The sequence below is a fragment of the Oncorhynchus keta genome, chromosome 34 (assembly GCF_023373465.1).
Source record: "Oncorhynchus keta strain PuntledgeMale-10-30-2019 chromosome 34, Oket_V2, whole genome shotgun sequence".
NCBI lineage: Eukaryota > Metazoa > Chordata > Actinopteri > Salmoniformes > Salmonidae > Oncorhynchus > Oncorhynchus keta.
The window spans coordinates 6,907,579-6,927,328 of record NC_068454.1 but is presented as its reverse complement, the minus strand read 5'-3'; the positions used below and the strand labels follow the sequence as shown (position 1 = coordinate 6,927,328).

At 44.9% G+C, this 19,750-nt stretch overlaps 1 protein-coding gene across 48 annotated transcripts in view; it reads left to right on the top strand.

Moving 5' to 3' along the window:
• The first annotated feature begins 4,165 nt into the window (after window positions 1–4,165).
• The window catches only part of LOC118376180 (ephrin-B2a-like), a 44,742-nt gene continuing 29,157 nt past the window's right edge, over window positions 4,166–19,750 (top strand). For 47 of the 48 annotated variants that reach the window (XM_052492811.1, XM_052492810.1, XM_052492809.1 and 44 more), the window contains exon 1: window positions 4,166–5,079. In XM_052492811.1, the coding sequence (XP_052348771.1) occupies window positions 4,967–5,079 (113 nt within the window). In that variant the 5' untranslated portion in view covers window positions 4,166–4,966. Of the gene's footprint in view, window positions 5,080–6,417; window positions 7,505–19,750 lie in introns of those variants that run through there. The other variant, XM_052492813.1, reaches the window with a different exon arrangement.

The following is a 19,750-nucleotide window of genomic DNA, read 5'->3' as shown; positions in this document are numbered from 1 at the left end:
AACAAAACTATTGGTAGTGTTGAAACACATTGAACGTTAGATTTGTATTCGGTACATGAACACGAGTTAAATAAAATACAATTGAATGGGGAAAAGGTAGATTTTTTTTTTTTTTTAAGGGGGGGTGTTTTTTTGGAGCACACTCTGTTCGTAACCTGATTATTTCCTCCCCATCAACTCAGTTTGGTAAAAACGCCACTGGTGTGGAAAATGCTCATATTTTCTTCATGTAAATATTATAATATTTGCATGTAAATCTGTCGCCCAATTGGATGGAAAACTAGCTAGTGCATCACTACTTGCTCATGGATTTTCTCATAGGATTTTCTCCAATGAGCCACATTACAGGGGGATTTTTTTTGGTTTGTTTAAAAACAACCGTTTTTAACGTTGTGCCTGTTTCATTTATCTACTGTAACCTTTAGCGTCGATGAACGTTTGAACATATTGAAGAACAATCTGGCCTTAATGGCCATGTACTCTTATAATCTCCACCCGGCACAACCAGAAGAGGACTGGTCACCCCTCAGAGCCTGGTTCCTCTCTAGGTTTCTTCCTAGGTTCCAGCCTTTCTAGGTAGTTTTTCCTAGCCACCGTGCTTCTACATCTGCAATGCTTTCTGTTTGGAGTTTAAGGCTGGGTTTCTATACAGCACTTTGTGATATCAGCTGATGTAAAAAGGGCTTTATAAAGACATTTGATTTATGATAAGATTGATTTGATTTTAGGAATGAAGACGATGAAACAATTTGCATTTTTAAAATAAATTCGTTTGTGTATTTGGACAGTTGATCTTAGCAGTGATGTGAATTCAAGACAATGATTCTTTGGAAGACGCGAACTGACTGGAGTCTCGGTCACCGAACTTCCAGGTGGATCACACACAGGACGTCGTGCCAAAAGCTTCAAATAAAATGTTTGACATGCCAAATCCTGGACGTGAGAGACACCGTACATCCTTAAATAACCACCATGTTCGTGCTGGATGGAACCTCTGCTTTTAAACCCGGGTAATTGGAGACAGTGACGTTCTCTCTCTCTCGAACACGCACACAGAAACTAAGAGCTTGTAACACATCTGAAAGTACCCATCAGCGTTGAAACGAAGCATTAGGTCGGGGAAGACTTTGGAACATTATAGTATAGGTCACTTTAAATGACAAGTGTGTTTACTTGGGTTTTCAGCGACAGGGTGCATGCATAGTGAGTTCAGCAGGACTATGTTTTATCCCGTTACAGGTTCAGGACACCCACCCATAGACCCGAGATGTTCTCCGTGTAATGTTGGTAACACCAAAGACGAGAGAAACTGAATAAACAGAGGTTCGACCATTATAACCCCGCTAGTTAGCGGGCCTTTGAAGTGAGAGAAAAAAAAGGAAAGTTTAGCCACATCAAGTCTATTCAATGTTGTTTGTTTGAAGTAGGCTGCAGTACAATAGCCTCTAATGATTAAAGTAACACAAAGGACCAGCATTTTCCATTACATTTTCTGCCTAAATTACTTTGCCGAAAAAGTGTTTTTTCCAGCTAGCTTACAGCAGACAGACACGGTCAATGATGGCTACACATTACATTCAATTTAAGCCATTTATATTTTCTATTTAAGCCAAGAGAAATATATTTAAACATTTCACACACATTACTATGAATGTTTATCTTTTAACAACGCTATGATTTAGGCCTAGTGTTAATGAAGGCTTTTTATCACCTAGTAATGCAATTCCAGGCTGATTGGAGACGGAACGTTTGAAAGTATGACAGGACTAATTTCAAGCTAAACGACATGGGCCCGTTTCACTTGAATAGGAATAAAAAAGATCAATCTCCGTTTAAAGAGCATTTTTTTTTAAAGACTAGGACAATTCTTAATATGTGTCCGGGAAAACTGCCCCTAAATTATGATAATAATACTACTAATAATAATGACAATATAATACGACTATGTTTCTTGAAATAGTCTCACTTTATTGAACCGTCTTGTGTTTTACGTTTTGCTGTTTTATAAGGAGACATAATTCCTGGCAACAAATGTATTATGATTATTATAAAACATTTCAGAACAGGACTAATTCTCAATGGACCTATTTTATTATTGGTACATTTGACAGTAATTTTATCAGACGCTCTTAACCAGAGCGACTTACATATGCCGAATAACAAAACGGTCCAATCATCTTGTCTTACAATATATTTATATATTCAAGCTGAATGTGTTTAACAGTGTACTATTCGGAAACTTAACCAATGTGTTGATGAGAGTTTGTGTGTATTTTCCGATTCCTTGCTAGACTTGCTGACTGATAGCCTACCCAGGAAAAGGCGCAGAGCAATCACTACCGATTGTTTACGGCTAATAGGGGGGATATTTTTAAGACTGAGGAACTCGCCGCTTCCTCTCTTCTCCCGAAGGCAGCACATTATCTGCAATACTGACACTATTCCATTACACTTCCTTATGTTTATTCAGGTAAAAGGACCAAACGTCTATATAGGTTTCACTTTTTTATTAGTTTACTTTACATTCTGTAGACTCATACAATTAAGATGAAACGTTTTACCTTTGCACTTTGTAAGCACAAGCGTCCGTTAGTTACTTTATAACATTCACATGTTTATTTCGATATTTTATTATTCCTCCTTAACCGTTCGTTCATCTTTCGTTTGAATTTATCATATGTTCTTTAGCCTAATCTTCGCCAAATAAACCTACATTTGACGGCGGGCATTCTATCCGCGTAGACTGGTCGGTAAAGTCTCACTTTCGCGGTGTGTTGATTCTAGTCCAGAGGATCGGAACCCCAGCACCGCAGGCGCATTCCACCCTGGTCCCCAAATGATCTATCTCGTGAGACTACAACCCATGTTATCAGCTAAACAAGCAGTGCAGTAAGCAACTGTAGCCTTAAATATAACACTGACTAAAGTAACCTATTCGAAAGTGTGAAAACGTCACACGTTTGGACAGACACATGTAATTTAGTTTGAAAATGTGTGTGGGTTGAAATGGCTCATCAAATCTGCGGCCATTACACTAATTACAGGTTACCTTGAGCTGACTCAATTTACTATAAAAGTACATTTTAGGTGCCATTAGGAGATTCTCCTAAAAAAAATTATGCGCATTTTGGTCTGTAGGCCTAATATCTAGAAATCCCATTGTTGTAGACTGGTGGTGGTAAGTTTGTAATAACTTAATGATAATAATGACAATAATTATTATAATAATTATAGCCTAATAATTAAATAAAGAATTCGAGTTAGAAAATAATCAAACACTGAAACCATAAACCAAAGATTTGTGTTTTATAAATAGCCATATTGGTTTATGATAAATTACATAATTATCGATAATAAAGATTCGGATTCTCTCTTTGAATGACTTATTGGTCAATATTGATCAAGCATTTGCATAAAAGGCTATTAAAATAAATATTCGATTGTTCAAAACGTCCACTCACCCTTCTCCAAGCGAGCATCCGCTAGTGTGCGCTGTTGCCTTTTGCAAAACAGTTGCCTTCAACGTCTTGTCTTTTGAGGCGGTTGATGTGGGTCCCAATGTGGGACATTTCATATACATTCTAACTTAGGCCCTACAATATTACACACGTCGTGAATGTTGTGTGGATATTGTTCTGTGGAGTATTTTGATAATAATAATATAGGAATGTCATCAAGCAAATAAATCAAGTGTTCGCAAATGTGCGAGGTTACCTATTACAAATAAAGATCCGAGTCACCTTTTCCCCTCAAGTTAAATACAAGTTAAATTTAAATGTTTAAAAAAATCAGCTGCTTAAATATTCTTGACATCACATCCCCTGGTGACCTACATCGTGTTGCCTAAAGCGATGTTCTGAGAACACTATAGCCTAAGTGTCATGCCTATTACACTTTATTTTAAAGATCGTTTTTGAGATACAATTTCTATCTTGGTCAATGCACTATTAATACAATATAACGTCATTTGACTGCTTTCTCCAATTCTATCCCATTCGCTAATACTGCTGCTTTGCAGTTGAACCAGTCGCCGAGTTGCCTCGTTTGATTGACAGGAGTATTCCTATTGACTTTCGGACAAGTGCCCAATGAGGAGCAACGTGGGCGGAGTCACTGTAAAACATGCTCTGCCAAATATTCTGAATCCCGGTCAGTTGCAGTTACTTGCAATACAGGCTCTGCGCAGCATTCAAGCATTCAAGCATCGCTATACGTTTTCGCCAAAGCATTTCATTCGGATCTGCAGGATTCAAACCACAGCAGTTCATTTGTAACCGAAATGGACCCATAGTATGACAACTTTCATTTGACTTGATTTTTTATTTTATTTCATTGTCATATTTGATATTTATTTTTCTTCATCCGATATCATTGATTTTTCTACTCTCATCCACAATTGATTTGCAGCCAGTTTGCTCACGACCACCCAGCTCTAAAGGGAATACTGTGTCTCGAGCCGATCTCTCTCTTTCTGTCTTTCCTGCTGTTATTCGAGAAGGAGGCTCGCGCACTTTGGATTGGTACCTTAACTGGTTTTACCAAGAACCTGACAAACGGGGGATTTATTCTTTGCTTCTGCGCTCGTGGAAGTGGACAACGGCTGTGACAGGGTCGCCTTTCTGTTGTGAGGAATGTACCCTGTGCTCAGGTCGGCTCGCTGAGGGAGAATATTAACGCGCTATCTTCTTCTTCTCTCTGAATGAGACTGCTTTGCACCTTTGGTTTTGTATTCCCGAGGTGTTCGGGTAAAGGGACTAACTCGGCAGCAGGTTCTTTCTTGGAGATGCACTACATTTGATTGTTTTTACGCATTCACTATTTCGTCCCTTTTTTTTCCTCTCTCCCCATTTTCAGATCGTGATATAGAGTTTAATTGCCCCAGTCATTCTCTTGGGGCGTTTCACGTCTCTTTTTTTTGGACATATAATTTCGGATCGGATTGTGATCCTCCCGAAAGACCGTAATAATGGGGGACTCGATGTGGAGATATTATGTAGGAGTTTTGTTTATTGCGTGCAAGGTGATCTTGACCAGGGCGATAATTATGGACGCCATATATTGGAACAAAACAAATACAAAGTAAGTGAAGCACGCGGACACCACACTCATTCAACACGGGGAAATAGCATGTATATCGAATTGAATTGATTTTGTGTAAAGACATGATTTAGCGCAGTCCATGACCTTTCTAAATAAGGCTTGTCACGTTATCGTATAAACAAGGTGTCCATATACATACCTAACATGATAGCTGTAATATTCCCTAAAGGTTATATTCATAGAATAGCTAATTGACATACATTTTATGGAGTTTTTTGTTTTGTTGTTGCGTTGAAGCGGTTTTGCGCCGACGGCCACGCATCGGGCGAAGGTGGTAACGTACTGAGACGTACATAGGCGATACAAAATCTCTGTTGAAAGCGAATTGATGAATGCTAGTGCGTTATTTTGTAGTTTTCTATTATTTCGTAAGTGTTTACTGTAGATGTTTGAATGGTCAGTTGTTTACAGAAAGTCTGCGTATAAAACACGACGTGGTGACAGTTCAGACAGACTTACTTAAAAAATAAATAAAACATTCACGATCCACTTCTTTGGTCAATAATAGTCAGATATACTTCACCAAATTATGGGAGATCGTAATATTTCAATATTTTGAACACAAATGGAGACCTATAACATACCCTTCCACGTATGTTTGTTTATTTTCAGCTCTTCCGCACACGTTTGAATAAATAACATTATACGCACCCAAGACAATATGAAAATACATGTATGACATATTTTGTCATTGTAAATTATTCACAGAAAGTTAGACCACAGGTCCTATTAGCTGACACTAGCTTTAGTGCGCTGTAGTTGTTCTATCGACCAATGATTTTGTTTGGTAGGCCTATTCAACTCTATAATATACAGCATGGGGCCCTGTCTGAATTAGTACACCGCATTGATTTTAGCATCTACATACAGTATAAAAGGGTATATATAGTATGTGAAGAAGTATGATCGTATAATCACTACTGAATTAAAAAAAACTTTATTATTATTATTTATTCCCTTTTCATTTACAACCATCAACTAACTCAAACCAGCGCCATGAAAATGAAGAGTTGAATTATGCATTAAACATCGCGACCTCAGACGAGGAATTTCAGGGGGGTCAAACCCCAATGGTGTGGCTCTCCTCTTTGTGCCAATTTCCACATGGCGTAACTCGGATTTGCTTAATAATTTTACTTTTGGCTTCAATTCAACAAGGAGCTTGCATTCCCCAGGTACCCCCCCCCCCTCTCCCTCCTAACCAGGCCTGAATAAATACACATGAAACAAGTGGTATCGGGAATGTTATGACAGATAGACTAACAGGTGGCCATTGTAGATTTGACTTCATGATTGATAGTCAAAGGCTTTATGGATGTGCGCTCTTCTCTCGTCAGAGAACCTTCAGACGTTCCAGATCTGACCGCGTTGACTTTATTGCTGTGGCATTTAATCGTCGGAATTCATGAGAGGATTTCAGTTTTTGCTGTTGAGCTTGGATCCTACGGAACAGTTGCTATGCCGCATGCGTATATAGCGGTCTGACTTGCCTGTAGGCTTTTGTGGCTGTGTACTGGTGGTAGCAACAAGCGTTGGCATTTAGCAGGAAGATCGATGATTGGCAGGAATCGTTGTCAATGAAACGTCTGTAAATATCTACCAAATGCGTATTTCTATGTATTTTAGACCCGCAATTTACGGTACATCATTTGAAATCATTACATCAGCCTGGAGCGAGTGAGATGAAGATATGGAGATAAAACGGAAGGACACTCATTAGATTATGGTTTGGCTGAAGGTGGGGGAGGCGAGGATTTGAGTGGGTCTGCAGCACGGTTGCGAGACGATTGACGCGGATACAACAAGTCGCAATGACGCCTGCATTGCATTAAGCAGTTGGTCACACACTCGAAGTGCAGTGTGACTTTATTTAAGCAAACTTTTAACCTCCGTCGTGACACATTGTTGTCGAATTGAGTGTAAAAACAACACCAATAAAAAAACATTGTTCATTTCGGACATCATCAAATAATCAGCCAATTAATGAATTGGTGGCCTATACCAAATCAAAGTTTACTTGTCACGTGCGCAGAATACAACAGGTGTAGTAGACCTTACCTAGCCTATGTGCCTTTCAAAGTCTATCTTCTAATCTATCTTAACTTTTTGTTGTAGGCCTAGTCCTCCAAAAAATATAGTAATATGCTTGTAGAAATAACCTATATTTTATATATTTTAAACGGAACATTCTTCATTTATAGCAGTAAATGCATGCCTTTAAAAATCGCTGTGTGTCATTCAGCGTGGTATGTTACTCTTCCTATTGAAAATAAAGTGTTCACCCTCGAAGCAAGCATAGGCGTTAAACTAGGGGCCCACAAAGACAGCGGGCATTCCACGGAATTAGCTTGTGTGCACATTCTTTACGTTCTGTCTGGGTGACGAGTTCAAAGCTGATGATCAGGTGAGGTGATGTCATCATTCTGTTGTCATATAGACACTATTGTGTAGACAGGAACATTTATGCCTACAGTACTCAGTCCTATTGGGCCTTGTTAAAATACAGCCTAAAATGCATGTTGAATGTCTAGCCTTATAAGACAACAGATCTGTAAAACATTCGACTGAATTGTAATTTCAAACTTTCAAAGATGTAAGATTTGCAGGCTTACTAAAAGAGCGTAAACATGTTTGATTCTCACATACAACAATATGTTGAGTCTTTCTCGCTAGGAGTTTGAGTAGTGTTCTTCTTAACATTCAGGAAGGGGTGTTACAATGGGCCATGCTTTGCCTTTAAGGTTTGTGTGTAGGCTGAGAGAGTGGAAAAGGTTGGAACTATGCACTCTGTGGTCTGTGTGTGTGTGTGTCTGTACTGTGTGTGTGTCTGTACTGTGTGTGTGTCTGTACTGTGTGTGTGTCTGCACTGTGTGTGTATCTGTAGTGTGTGTATATATGCAGTGTGTGGGTATATGTAGTGTGTGTGTATCTGTAGTGTGTGTGTATCTGTAGTGTGTGTGTATCTGTAGTGTGTGTGTATATGTAGTGTGTGTGTATACAGTTCTACTACTTTACTACTTTACTATCATACTACTTTACTACTTTACTACCATACTACTTTACTACTTTACTACTTTACTATCATACTACTTTACTACTTTACTACTTTACTACCATACTACTTTACTACTTTACTACCATACTACTTTACTATTTTACTATCATACTACTTTACTACTTTACTACTTTACTATCATACTACTTTACTACTTTACTATCATACTACTTTACTACTTTACTATCATACTACTTTACTACTTTACTATCATACTACTTTACTACTTTACTACTTTACTACTTTACTATCATACTACTTTACTACTTTACTACTTTACTATCATACTACTTTACTACTTTACTACTTTACTATCATACTACTTTACTACTTTACTACTTTACTATCATACTACTACGTAGTTTACTACTTTACTACTTTACTACCATACTACTTTACTACTTTACTATCATACTACTACATAGTTTACTACTTTACTACTTTACTACCATACTACTTTACTACTTTACTACCATACTACTTTACTACTTTACTACCATACTACTTTACTACTTTACTACTTTACTACTTTACTATCATACTACTACGTAGTTTACTACTTTACTACTTTACTACCATACTACTTTACTACTTCACTACCATACTACTTTACTATCATACAACTTTACAGTTTTACTACCATACTACTTTACTACTTTACAGTTGTACTACTTTACGACCGAGCCTCCTCAGAAAGACCAGACCCCCAACTCCCCCATGACCCCTTCCTCTAGTAATCCATTTTGTAGTTGGGTGCAAGAAACAAAAGGGAGGTCTGCTTTACACGGTTTATGTGAAGGAACAGTCCCTCTTCTCCAGTGCAGTTCATTAAGAGATTACATAGAACCCAGGGCCTTTGTGGGAGACGGGGGCACATCTATGCCTCCTTTTGTGAATAGGGGGAGAGAGAAGATGTAGATCCACTATGAATGAGTGACGAGGACAGGCTAAATGTTGTAATGTTGCCCTCGCCCCTCCATCCATCTTACCCACATCACCAAACTACCCAGGGGGTCCCCACTGATTTTCTCTCTCTCTCTCTCTCTCTCTCTCTCTCTCTCTCTCTCTCTCTCTCTCTCTCTCTCTCTCTCTCTCTCTGGAAAGAAAGGAACGTAAAGAAAATAACTCCCCTTATTTAACTTTAGCTCTCAGTCTAGCGTGGAAGGGAGTGTGGGGTTAGGGCTGGGATTGAGGAGAGAAAATAGAAAGACAAAGAAAGGGAGGACAAGAAAGAGAGGGATTGAGGGGAGGAGAGTGGAAACATCCCGTGTTAACACAGTGTACTGAGAGGAAGGGTTCAATAGACATGTCTCCCATGACAACGCCCGGAAGAAAAGTTGAAGATTAAGATCGTCATTTATGAAAATCGGGAAGCAGGAAGTGAGTGCAGAAAGGATGGGCCTCTAGGAGTCGTGGGGTAATTATGGCTGGGCTGAGGAGAGTGGGCCTCTAGGAGTTGTGAGGTAATTATTGCTGGGCTGAGGAGGCATACATAGGCCTGGATTAGAGGACGAACGTTGGGCCGAAGGTATATATATAGAGAGAGCGAGGAGGAGAGAGGGAGAGATAGGGATAAAGAGAGTGAGGAGGAGAGAGAGAGCGAGGAGGAGAGAGGGAGAGATAGGGATAGAGAGAGAGAGAGAGTGAGGAGGAGAGAGGGAGAGAGGGATAAAGAGAGCGAGAGAGTGAGGAGGAGGAGAGAGAGCGAGGAGGAGAGAGGGATAAAGAGAGAGTGAGGAGGAGAGAGGCAGAGATTGGGATAAAGAGAGAGAGAGTGAGGAGGAGAGAGGGAGAGAGTGAGGAGGAGAGAGGGAGAGATAGGGATAAAGAGAGAGAGAGAGTGAGGAGGAGAGAGAGAAAGAGAGTGAGGAGGAGAGAGGGAGAGAGCGAGGAGGAGAGAGGGAGAGAGTGAGGAGGAGAGAGGGATAAAGAGAGAGAGAGAGTGAGGAGGAGAGAGGGAGAAAGAGAGTGAGGAGGAGAGAGGGAGAGAGTGAGGAGGTAACAGCGTGGCAGAGTGGCTGGATTAACTCATGCTAGCCCTTGTCTCTTCTCATTGTCTCTTAGACTAATGCATCTCAATATTGGGCTGATGATTGAAAGTCAGACACTGCAGTATACCCCCTCCTCCCTCCTCCCTCCTCCATCCTCCCTCTGTGTGGTGTTCCATCTCTCTATAGTCTGCTCCTTGGTTATCCTCCCTCTGTGTGGTGTTCCATCTCTCTATAGTCCGCTCCATGGTTATCCTCCCTCTGTGTGGTGTTCCATCTCTCTATAGTCCGCTCCTTGGTTATCCTCCCTCCTCCCTCTGTGTGGTGTTCCATCTCTCTATAGTCCGCTCCTTGGTTATCCTCCCTCTGTGTGGTGTTCCATCTCTCTATAGTCCGCTCCTTGGTTATCCTCCCTCTGTGTGGTGTTCCATCTCTCTCCAGTCCGCTCCATGGTTATCCTCCCTCTGTGTGGTGTTCCATCTCTCTATAGTCTGCTCCTTGGTTATCCTCCCTCTGTGTGGTGTTCCATCTCTCTATAGTCCGCTCCTTGGTTATCCTCCCTCTGTGTGGTGTTCCATCTCTCTATAGTCCGCTCCTTGGTTATCCTCCCTCTGTGTGGTGTTCCATCTCTCTATAGTCCGCTCCTTGGTTATCCTCCCTCCTCCCTCTGTGTGGTGTTCCATCTCTCTATAGTCCGCTCCTTGGTTATCCTCCCTCCTCCCTCTGTGTGGTGTTCCATCTCTCTATAGTCCGCTCCTTGGTTATCCTCCCTCTGTGTGGTGTTCCATCTCTCTATAGTCCGCTCCTTGGTTATCCTCCCTCTGTGTGGTGTTCCATCTCTCTATAGTCCGCTCCTTGGTTATCCTCCCTCCTCCCTCTGTGTGGTGTTCCATCTCTCTATAGTCCGCTCCTTGGTTATCCTCCCTCCTCCCTCTGTGTGGTGTTCCATCTCTCTATAGTCCGCTCCTTGGTTATCCTCCCTCTGTGTGGTGTTCCATCTCTCTATAGTCCGCTCCTTGGTTATCCTCCCTCTGTGTGGTGTTCCATCTCTCTATAGTCCGCTCCTTGGTTATCCTCCCTCCTCCCTCTGTGTGGTGTTCCATCTCTCTATAGTCCGCTCCTTGGTTATCCTCCCTCCTCCCTCTGTGTGGTGTTCCATCTATCTATAGTCCGCTCCTTGGTTATCCTCCCTCTGTGTGGTGTTCCATCCCTCTATAGTCCGCTCCTTGGTTATCCTCCCTCCTCCCTCTGTGTGGTGTTCCATCTCTCTATAGTCCGCTCCTTGGTTATCCTCCCTCTGTGTGGTGTTCCATCTCTCTATAGTTCGCTCCTTGGTTATCCTCCCTCTGTGTGGTGTTCCATCTCTCTATAGTCTGCTCCTTGGTTATCCTCCCTCTGTGTGGTGTTCCATCTCTCTATAGTCCGCTCCTTGGTTATCCTCCCTCTGTGTGGTGTTCCATCTCTCTATAGTCCGCTCCTTGGTTATCCTCCCTCTGTGTGGTGTTCCATCTCTCTCCAGTCCGCTCCTTGGTTATCCTCCCTCTGTGTGGTGTTCCATCTCTCTATAGTCCGCTCCTTGGTTATCCTCCCTCTGTGTGGTGTTCCATCTCTCTATAGTCTGCTCCTTGGTTATCCTCCCTCTGTGTGGTGTTCCATCTCTCTATAGTCCGCTCCTTGGTTATCCTCCCTCTGTGTGGTGTTCCATCTCTCTATAGTCCGCTCCTTGGTTATCCTCCCTCCTCCCTCTGTGTGGTGTTCCATCTCTCTATAGTCCGCTCCTTGGTTATCCTCCCTCTGTGTGGTGTTCCATCTCTCTATAGTCTGCTCCTTGGTTATCCTCCCTCCTCCCTCTGTGTGGTGTTCCATCTCTCTATAGTCCGCTCCTTGGTTATCCTCCCTCTGTGTGGTGTTCCATCTCTCTCTAGTCTGCTCCTTGGTTATCCTCCCTCCTCCCTCTGTGTGGTGTTCCATCTCTCTATAGTCCGCTCCTTGGTTATCCTCCCTCTGTGTGGTGTTCCATCTCTCTATAGTCCGCTCCTTGGTTATCCTCCCTCTGTGTGGTGTTCCATCTCTCTATAGTCCGCTCCTTGGTTATCCTCCCTCTGTGTGGTGTTCCATCTCTCTCTAGTCTGCTCCTTGGTTATCCTCCCTCCTCCCTCTGTGTGGTGTTCCATCTCTCTATAGTCCGCTCCTTGGTTATCCTCCCTCTGTGTGGTGTTCCATCTCTCTATAGTCCGCTCCTTGGTTATCCTCCCTCTGTGTGGTGTTCCATCTCTCTATAGTCTGCTCCTTGGTTATCCTCCCTCCTCCCTCTGTGTGGTGTTCCATCTCTCTATAGTCCGCTCCTTGGTTATCCTCCCTCCTCCCTCTGTGTGGTGTTCCATCTCTCTATAGTCCGCTCCTTGGTTATCCTCCCTCTGTGTGGTGTTCCATCTCTCTATAGTCCGCTCCTTGGTTATCCTCCCTCTGTGTGGTGTTCCATCTCTCTATAGTCCGCTCCTTGGTTATCCTCCCTCTGTGTGGTGTTCCATCTCTCTATAGTCCGCTCCTTGGTTATCCTCCCTCTGTGTGGTGTTCCATCTCTCTATAGTCCGCTCCTTGGTTATCCTCCCTCTGTGTGGTGTTCCATCCCTCTATAGTCCGCTCCTTGGTTATCCTCCCTCTGTGTGGTGTTCCATCCCTCTATAGTCCGCTCCTTGGTTATCCTCCCTCTGTGTGGTGTTCCATCTCTCTATAGTCCGCTCCATGGTTATCCTCCCTCCTCCCTCTGTGTGGTGTTCCATCTCTCTATAGTCTGCTCCTTGGTTATCCTCCCTCTGTGTGGTGTTCCATCTCTCTATAGTCCGCTCCTTGGTTATCCTCCCTCCTCCCTCTGTGTGGTGTTCCATCTCTCTATAGTCCGCTCCTTGGTTATCCTCCCTCCTCCCTCTGTGTGGTGTTCCATCTCTCTCTAGTCCGCTCCTTGGTTATCCTCCCTCCTCCCTCTGTGTGGTGTTCCATCTCTCTCTAGTCTGCTCCTTGGTTATCCTCCATCCTCCCTCTGTGTGGTGTTCCATCTCTCTATAGTCCGCTCCTTGGTTATCCTCCCTCTTTTCAGTGTTTTCTTACAACACTGGGGTAGAGGAGCAGCAGGCTTATGTTGCGGGCCACATAAATAGCAAGCCAGGCTTTAGGAAAAACAGATAGAGAGAGGGAGAGATGGAATGCAGGGTTCAGGGAAACAGAGATGGAATACGGGGTTCAGGGAAACAGAGATGGAATGCAGGGTTCAGGGAAACAGAGATGGAATGCAGGGTTCAGGGAAACAGAGATGGAATGCAGGGTTCAGGGAAACAGAGATGGAATACGGGGTTCAGGGAAACAGAGATGGAATGCTGGGTTCAGGGAAACAGAGATGGAATGCTGGGTTCAGGGAAACAGAGATGGAATGCTGGGTTCAGGGAAACAGAGATGGAATGCAGGGTTCAGGGAAACAGAGATGGAATACGGGGTTCAGGGAAACAGAGATGGAATGCTGGGTTCAGGGAAACAGAGATGGAATGCTGGGTTCAGGGAAACAGAGATGGAATGCTGGGTTCAGGGAAACAGATGGAATGCTGGGTTCAGGGAAACAGAGATGGAATGCGGGTTCATGAAAACAGATGGAATGCAGGGTTCAGGGAAACAGATGGAATGCAGGGTTCAGGGAAACAGATGGAATGCGGGGTTCAGGGAAAGAGAGACAGGAGGATCCAGTTTCAGAAAAAGAGAGAGAGGGAGTCCGAGACGGAGAGGGGAATAAGAGGTGAGAAAGACAGAGAAGGAAAAGAGAAATGCGTCCCTTAAAAAATGACGCCAAAGTTAAAAGGGAAAGAAAGGGGGGATCAGATAGATGAGGAAAACAGATGTGTGTGAGAGAGAGAGCTGTAGTAGGAACCCGTGGCCCTTCTCACCTCGGCCCCTAATGGAGTGTCTACAGTAGAGACACCTGACTGGTCTACAGTAGAGACCCCTGACTGGTCTACAGTAGAGACTCCTGACGGGTCTACAGTAGAGACACCTGACTGACTGGTCTACAGTAGAGACACCTGACTGGTCTACAGTAGAGACACCTGACTGGTCTACAGTAGAGACCCCTGACTGGTCTACAGTAGAGACACCTGACTGACTGGTCTACAGTAGAGACACCTGACTGGTCTACAGTAGAGACACCTGACTGGTCTACAGTAGAGACACCTGACTGGTCTACAGTAGAGACACCTGACTGGTCTACAGTAGAGACACCTGACTGGTCTACAGTAGAGACTCCTGACTGGTCTACAGTAGAGACATCTGACTGACTGGTCTACAGTAGAGACACCTGACTGACTGGTCTACAGTAGAGACACCTGACTGGTCTACAGTAGAGACACCTGACTGGGATAAAGTAGAGACATCTGACTGGTCTACAGTAGAGACACCTGACTGGTCTACAGTAGAGACATCCTGACTGGTCTACAGTAGAGACACCTGACTGGTCTACAGTAGAGACACCTGACTGGTCTACAGTAGAGACACCTGACTGGTCTACAGTAGAGACACCTGACTGGTCTACAGTAGAGACACCTGATTGACTGGTCTACAGTAGAGACACCTGACTGACTGGTCTACAGTAGAGACACCTGACTGACTGGTCTACAGTAGAGACACCTGACTGGTCTACAGTAGAGACACCTGACTGGTCTACAGTAGAGACTCCTGACGGGTCTACAGTAGAGACACCTGACTGACTGGTCTACAGTAGAGACACCTGACTGACTGGTCTACAGTAGAGACACCTGACTGACTGGTCTACAGTAGAGACACCTGACTGACTGGTCTACAGTAGAGACACCTGACTGGTCTACAGTAGAGACACCTGACTGACTGGTCTACAGTAGAGACACCTGACTGACTGGTCTACAGTAGAGACACCTGACTGACTGGTCTACAGTAGAGACACCTGACTGACTGGTCTACAGTAGAGACACCCTGACTGGTCTACAGTAGAGACACCTGACTGGTCTACAGTAGAGACACCTGGTCTACAGTAGAGACACCTGACTGACTGGTCTACAGTAGAGACTCCTGACTGGTCTACAGTAGAGACACCTGACTGGTCTACAGTAGAGACTCCTGACGGGTCTACAGTAGAGACACCTGACTGACTGGTCTACAGTAGAGACACCTGACTGGTCTACAGTAGAGACACCTGACTGGTCTACAGTAGAGACCCCTGACTGGTCTACAGTAGAGACACCTGACTGACTGGTCTACAGTAGAGACACCTGACTGGTCTACAGTAGAGACATCTGACTGACTGGTCTACAGTAGAGACACCTGACTGACTGGTCTACAGTAGAGACACCTGACTGGTCTACAGTAGAGACACCTGACTGGGATAAAGTAGAGACATCTGACTGGTCTACAGTAGAGACACCTGACTGGTCTACAGTAGAGACATCTGACTGACTGGTCTACAGTAGAGACACCTGACTGACTGGTCTACAGTAGAGACACCTGACTGGTCTACAGTAGAGACACCTGACTGACTGGTCTACAGTAGAGACACCTGACTGACTGGTCTACAGTAGAGACACCTGATTGACTGGTCTACAGTAGAGACACCTGACTGACTGGTCTACAGTAGAGACACCTGACTGACTGGTCTACAGTAGAGACACACTGGTCTACAGTGACCTGACTGGTCTACAGTAGAGACTCCTGACGGGTCTACAGTAGAGACACCTGACTGACTGGTCTACAGTAGAGACACCTGACTGACTGGTCTACAGTAGAGACACCTGACTGACTGGTCTACAGTAGAGACACCTGACTGACTGGTCTACAGTAGAGACACCTGATTGACTGGTCTACAGTAGAGACACCTGACTGACTGGTCTACAGTAGAGACACCTGACTGACTGGTCTACAGTAGAGACACCTGACTGACTGGTCTACAGTAGAGACACCTGACTGACTGGTCTACAGTAGAGACACCTGACTGACTGGTCTACAGTAGAGACACCTGACTGGTCTACAGTAGAGACTCCTGACGGGTCTACAGTAGAGACACCTGACTGACTGGTCTACAGTAGAGACTCCTGACTGGTCTACAGTAGAGACACCTGACTGGTCTACAGTAGAGACACCTGACTGGTCTACAGTAGAGACTCCTGACTGGTCTACAGTAGAGACACCTGACTGGTCTACAGTAGAGACACCTGACTGGTCTACAGTAGAGACACCTGACTGGTCTACAGTAGAGACTCATGACTGGTCTACAGTAGAGACACCTGACTGGTCTACAGTAGAGACACCTGACTGGTCTACAGTAGAGACTCCTGACTGGTCTACAGTAGAGACACCTGACTGGTCTACAGTAGAGACACCTGACTGGTCTACAGTAGAGACTCATGACTGGTCTACAGTAGAGACTCCTGACTGGTCTACAGTAGAGACACCTGACTGGTCTACAGTAGAGACACCTGACTGGTCTACAGTAGAGACACCTGACTGGTCTACAGTAGAGACTCCTGACTGGTCTACAGTAGAGACTCCTGACTGGTCTACAGTAGAGACTCCTGACTGGTCTACAGTAGAGACACCTGACTGGTCTACAGTAGAGACCCCTGACTGGTCTACAGTAGAGACTCATGACTGGTCTACAGTAGAGACTCCTGACTGGTCTACAGTAGAGACTCCTGACTGGTCTACAGTAGAGACACCTGACTGGTCTACAGTAGAGACACCTGACGGGTCTACAGTAGAGACACCTGACGGGTCTACAGTAGAGACACCTGACTGGTCTACAGTAGAGAACTTCTCTCCAGGCTGCGTGGAGCTTCAGCACCAGTGGATTAGAAGGGTGTAGGAGTTTGTTTTTTTCCACCCTGAGGTGGGCGCTGTTGTTCCCATTCTCTGCACCATGTGACAGCTAGGCCCCCAGACAGACAGCACAGCCATATAGGCCCCCAGACAGACAGCACAGCCATATAGGCCCCCAGACAGACAGCACAGCCACATATGACACACACAGACACACAACCAGATTACATCAGACTTCTACGGAGTACAACAAACCCTACACTCCAACCAGAGTACTCCGTTCTGCCACCTCTGGTCTCTTGGCCCCTCCCACCCCGAACAAACACTTGACTTACCCCCCTATTAGTGCTGACTTTGCTGATAGCTACTTTAATTAGGAGAAATGTGCTGTGTGTTAGAGACACATTGTAATTACCAGCAATATTATAATAATGGCACAATGAGCAGAGGACAGGATAAGACACCTAGTGTTACATAACAACATGATGTGTTTCTCTGCTGCAGAACACCCCAGAGAGAGACACAGAGACACAGACACAGAGACACAGACACAGAGAGAGAGAGAGACACAGACACAGACACAGAGAGAGAGAGAGAGAGAGAGAGAGAGAGAGAGAGACACAGAGACACAGACACAGACACAGAGAGAGAGAGAGACACAGAGACACAGACACAGAGAGAGAGAGAGAGAGAGAGAGAGAGAGAGAGAGACACAGAGACACAGACACAGACACAGAGAGAGAGAGACACAGAGACACATAGAGAGAGAGAGAGAGACACAGAGACACAGACACAGAGACACAGACACAGAGAGAGAGAGACACAGAGACACAGACACAGAGAGAGAGAGAGAGAGAGAGAGAGAGAGAGAGAGAGAGAGACACAGAGACACAGACACAGACACAGAGAGAGAGAGAGACACAGAGACACATACAGAGAGAGAGACACAGAGACACAGACACAGAGAGAGAGAGACACAGACACAGAGAGAGAGAGAGAGACAAGAGAGAGGGAGACATGGAGGAAAGGGTAGAGAGAGAGAGAGAGACAGAGAGGCAGAGAGAGAGACACATACAGAGAGAGAGAGAGAGACACACAGAGACACAGACACAGAGAGAGAGACACAGACACAGACAGAGAGAGAGAGAGAGAGAGACACAGAGACACAGACACAGAGAGAGAGAGAGACACAGACACAGAGAGAGAGAGACACAGACACAGAGAGAGAGAGAGACACAGAGACACATATACAGAGAGAGAGAGAGAGAGAGAGACACACAGAGACACAGACACAGAGAGAGAGAGAGACACAGACACAGAGAGAGACAGAGACACAGAGACACAGACACAGAGAGAGAGAGACACAGACTCAGAGAGAGAGAGAGACACAGACAGAGAGAGAGAGAGAGAGACACAGACACAGAGACACAGACACAGAGAGAGAGAGACACACAGACACAGAGAGAGAGAGACACACAGACACAGACACAGAGAGAGAGACACAGACACAGAGAGAGAGAGAGAGACACAGACAGAGACACAGACACAGAGAGAGAGAGAGACACAGACACAGTGAGAGAGAGACACAGAGACACAGACACGGAGAGAGAGAGAGACACAGAGAGAGAGAGAGACACAGACACAGAGAGAGAGAGAGACACAGACACACAGAGAGAGAGAGACACAGACAGAGAGAGAGAGAGAGAGAGAGAGAGAGAGACAGACACAGAGAGAGAGAGAGACACAGAGACAAAGACACAGAGAGAGAGAGAGACACAGACACAGAGAGAGAGAGACACACAAGAGAGAGAGAGACATGGAGGAAAGGGTAGAGAGAGAGAGAGAGACAAGAGAGGCAGAGAGAGAGACACATACACAGAGAGAGAGAGAGAGACACAGAGACACATATACAGAGAGAGAGAGAGAGAGAGAGAGAGAGAGAGAGAGAGAGAGAGAGAGACGGAGACACAGAGATAGAGAGAGAGAGGTAAAAGAGAAGGCAGGGGAGAGAAAGGGAGAGGTCTGGTGTAGAGGTCTTTTTACAGTAGTGTTTTCATTATGTTCGTAAGGTTTTACCCATTCTAGATCAGCTCACACACAGACACACGTTAACCACTGTAGAAGTTAACACAACATGGTGTGAGATAAGAGCCAAGTATCCTGACCCCCCTCCTGACTTAATGATAAGATTACAAATACAGTAGCACTCAGATAAGAGGGCATCCTCCTCCTCATCATCCTCCTCATCATCCTCATCCTCCTCATCATCCTCCTCCTCCCCATCCTCATCATCCTCATCATCCTCCTCCTCCCCCTCCTCATCCACATCATCCTCCTCATCCTCCCCCTCCTCATCATCCTCCTCCTCCCCCTCCTCATCCTCATCATCCTCCTCATCCTCCCCCTCCTCATCATCCTCCTCCTCCTCCCCATCCTCCTCCTCATCCTCCTCTCCTCATCCTTCTCATTCTCCTCTCCTCATCCTCATCCTCCTCATCCTCCTCTCCTCATCTTTCTCATCATCCCCCTCCTCCTCCCCTCCTCCTCCTCCTCCTCCCCCTCCTCCTCCTCCTCCTCCTCCTCCTCCTCCTCTCCTCATCTTTCTCATCATCCCCTCCTCCTCCCCTCATCCTCCTCCTCCTCCCCCTCCTCATCATCATTGTCCTCCTCCTCCTCCTCCTCCTCCTCCTCCTCCTCCTCCTCCTCCTCATCATCCTCCTCTCATCCTTCCTCCTCATCCTCCTCATCATCATCCTCCTCCTCATCATCATCATCCTCCTCA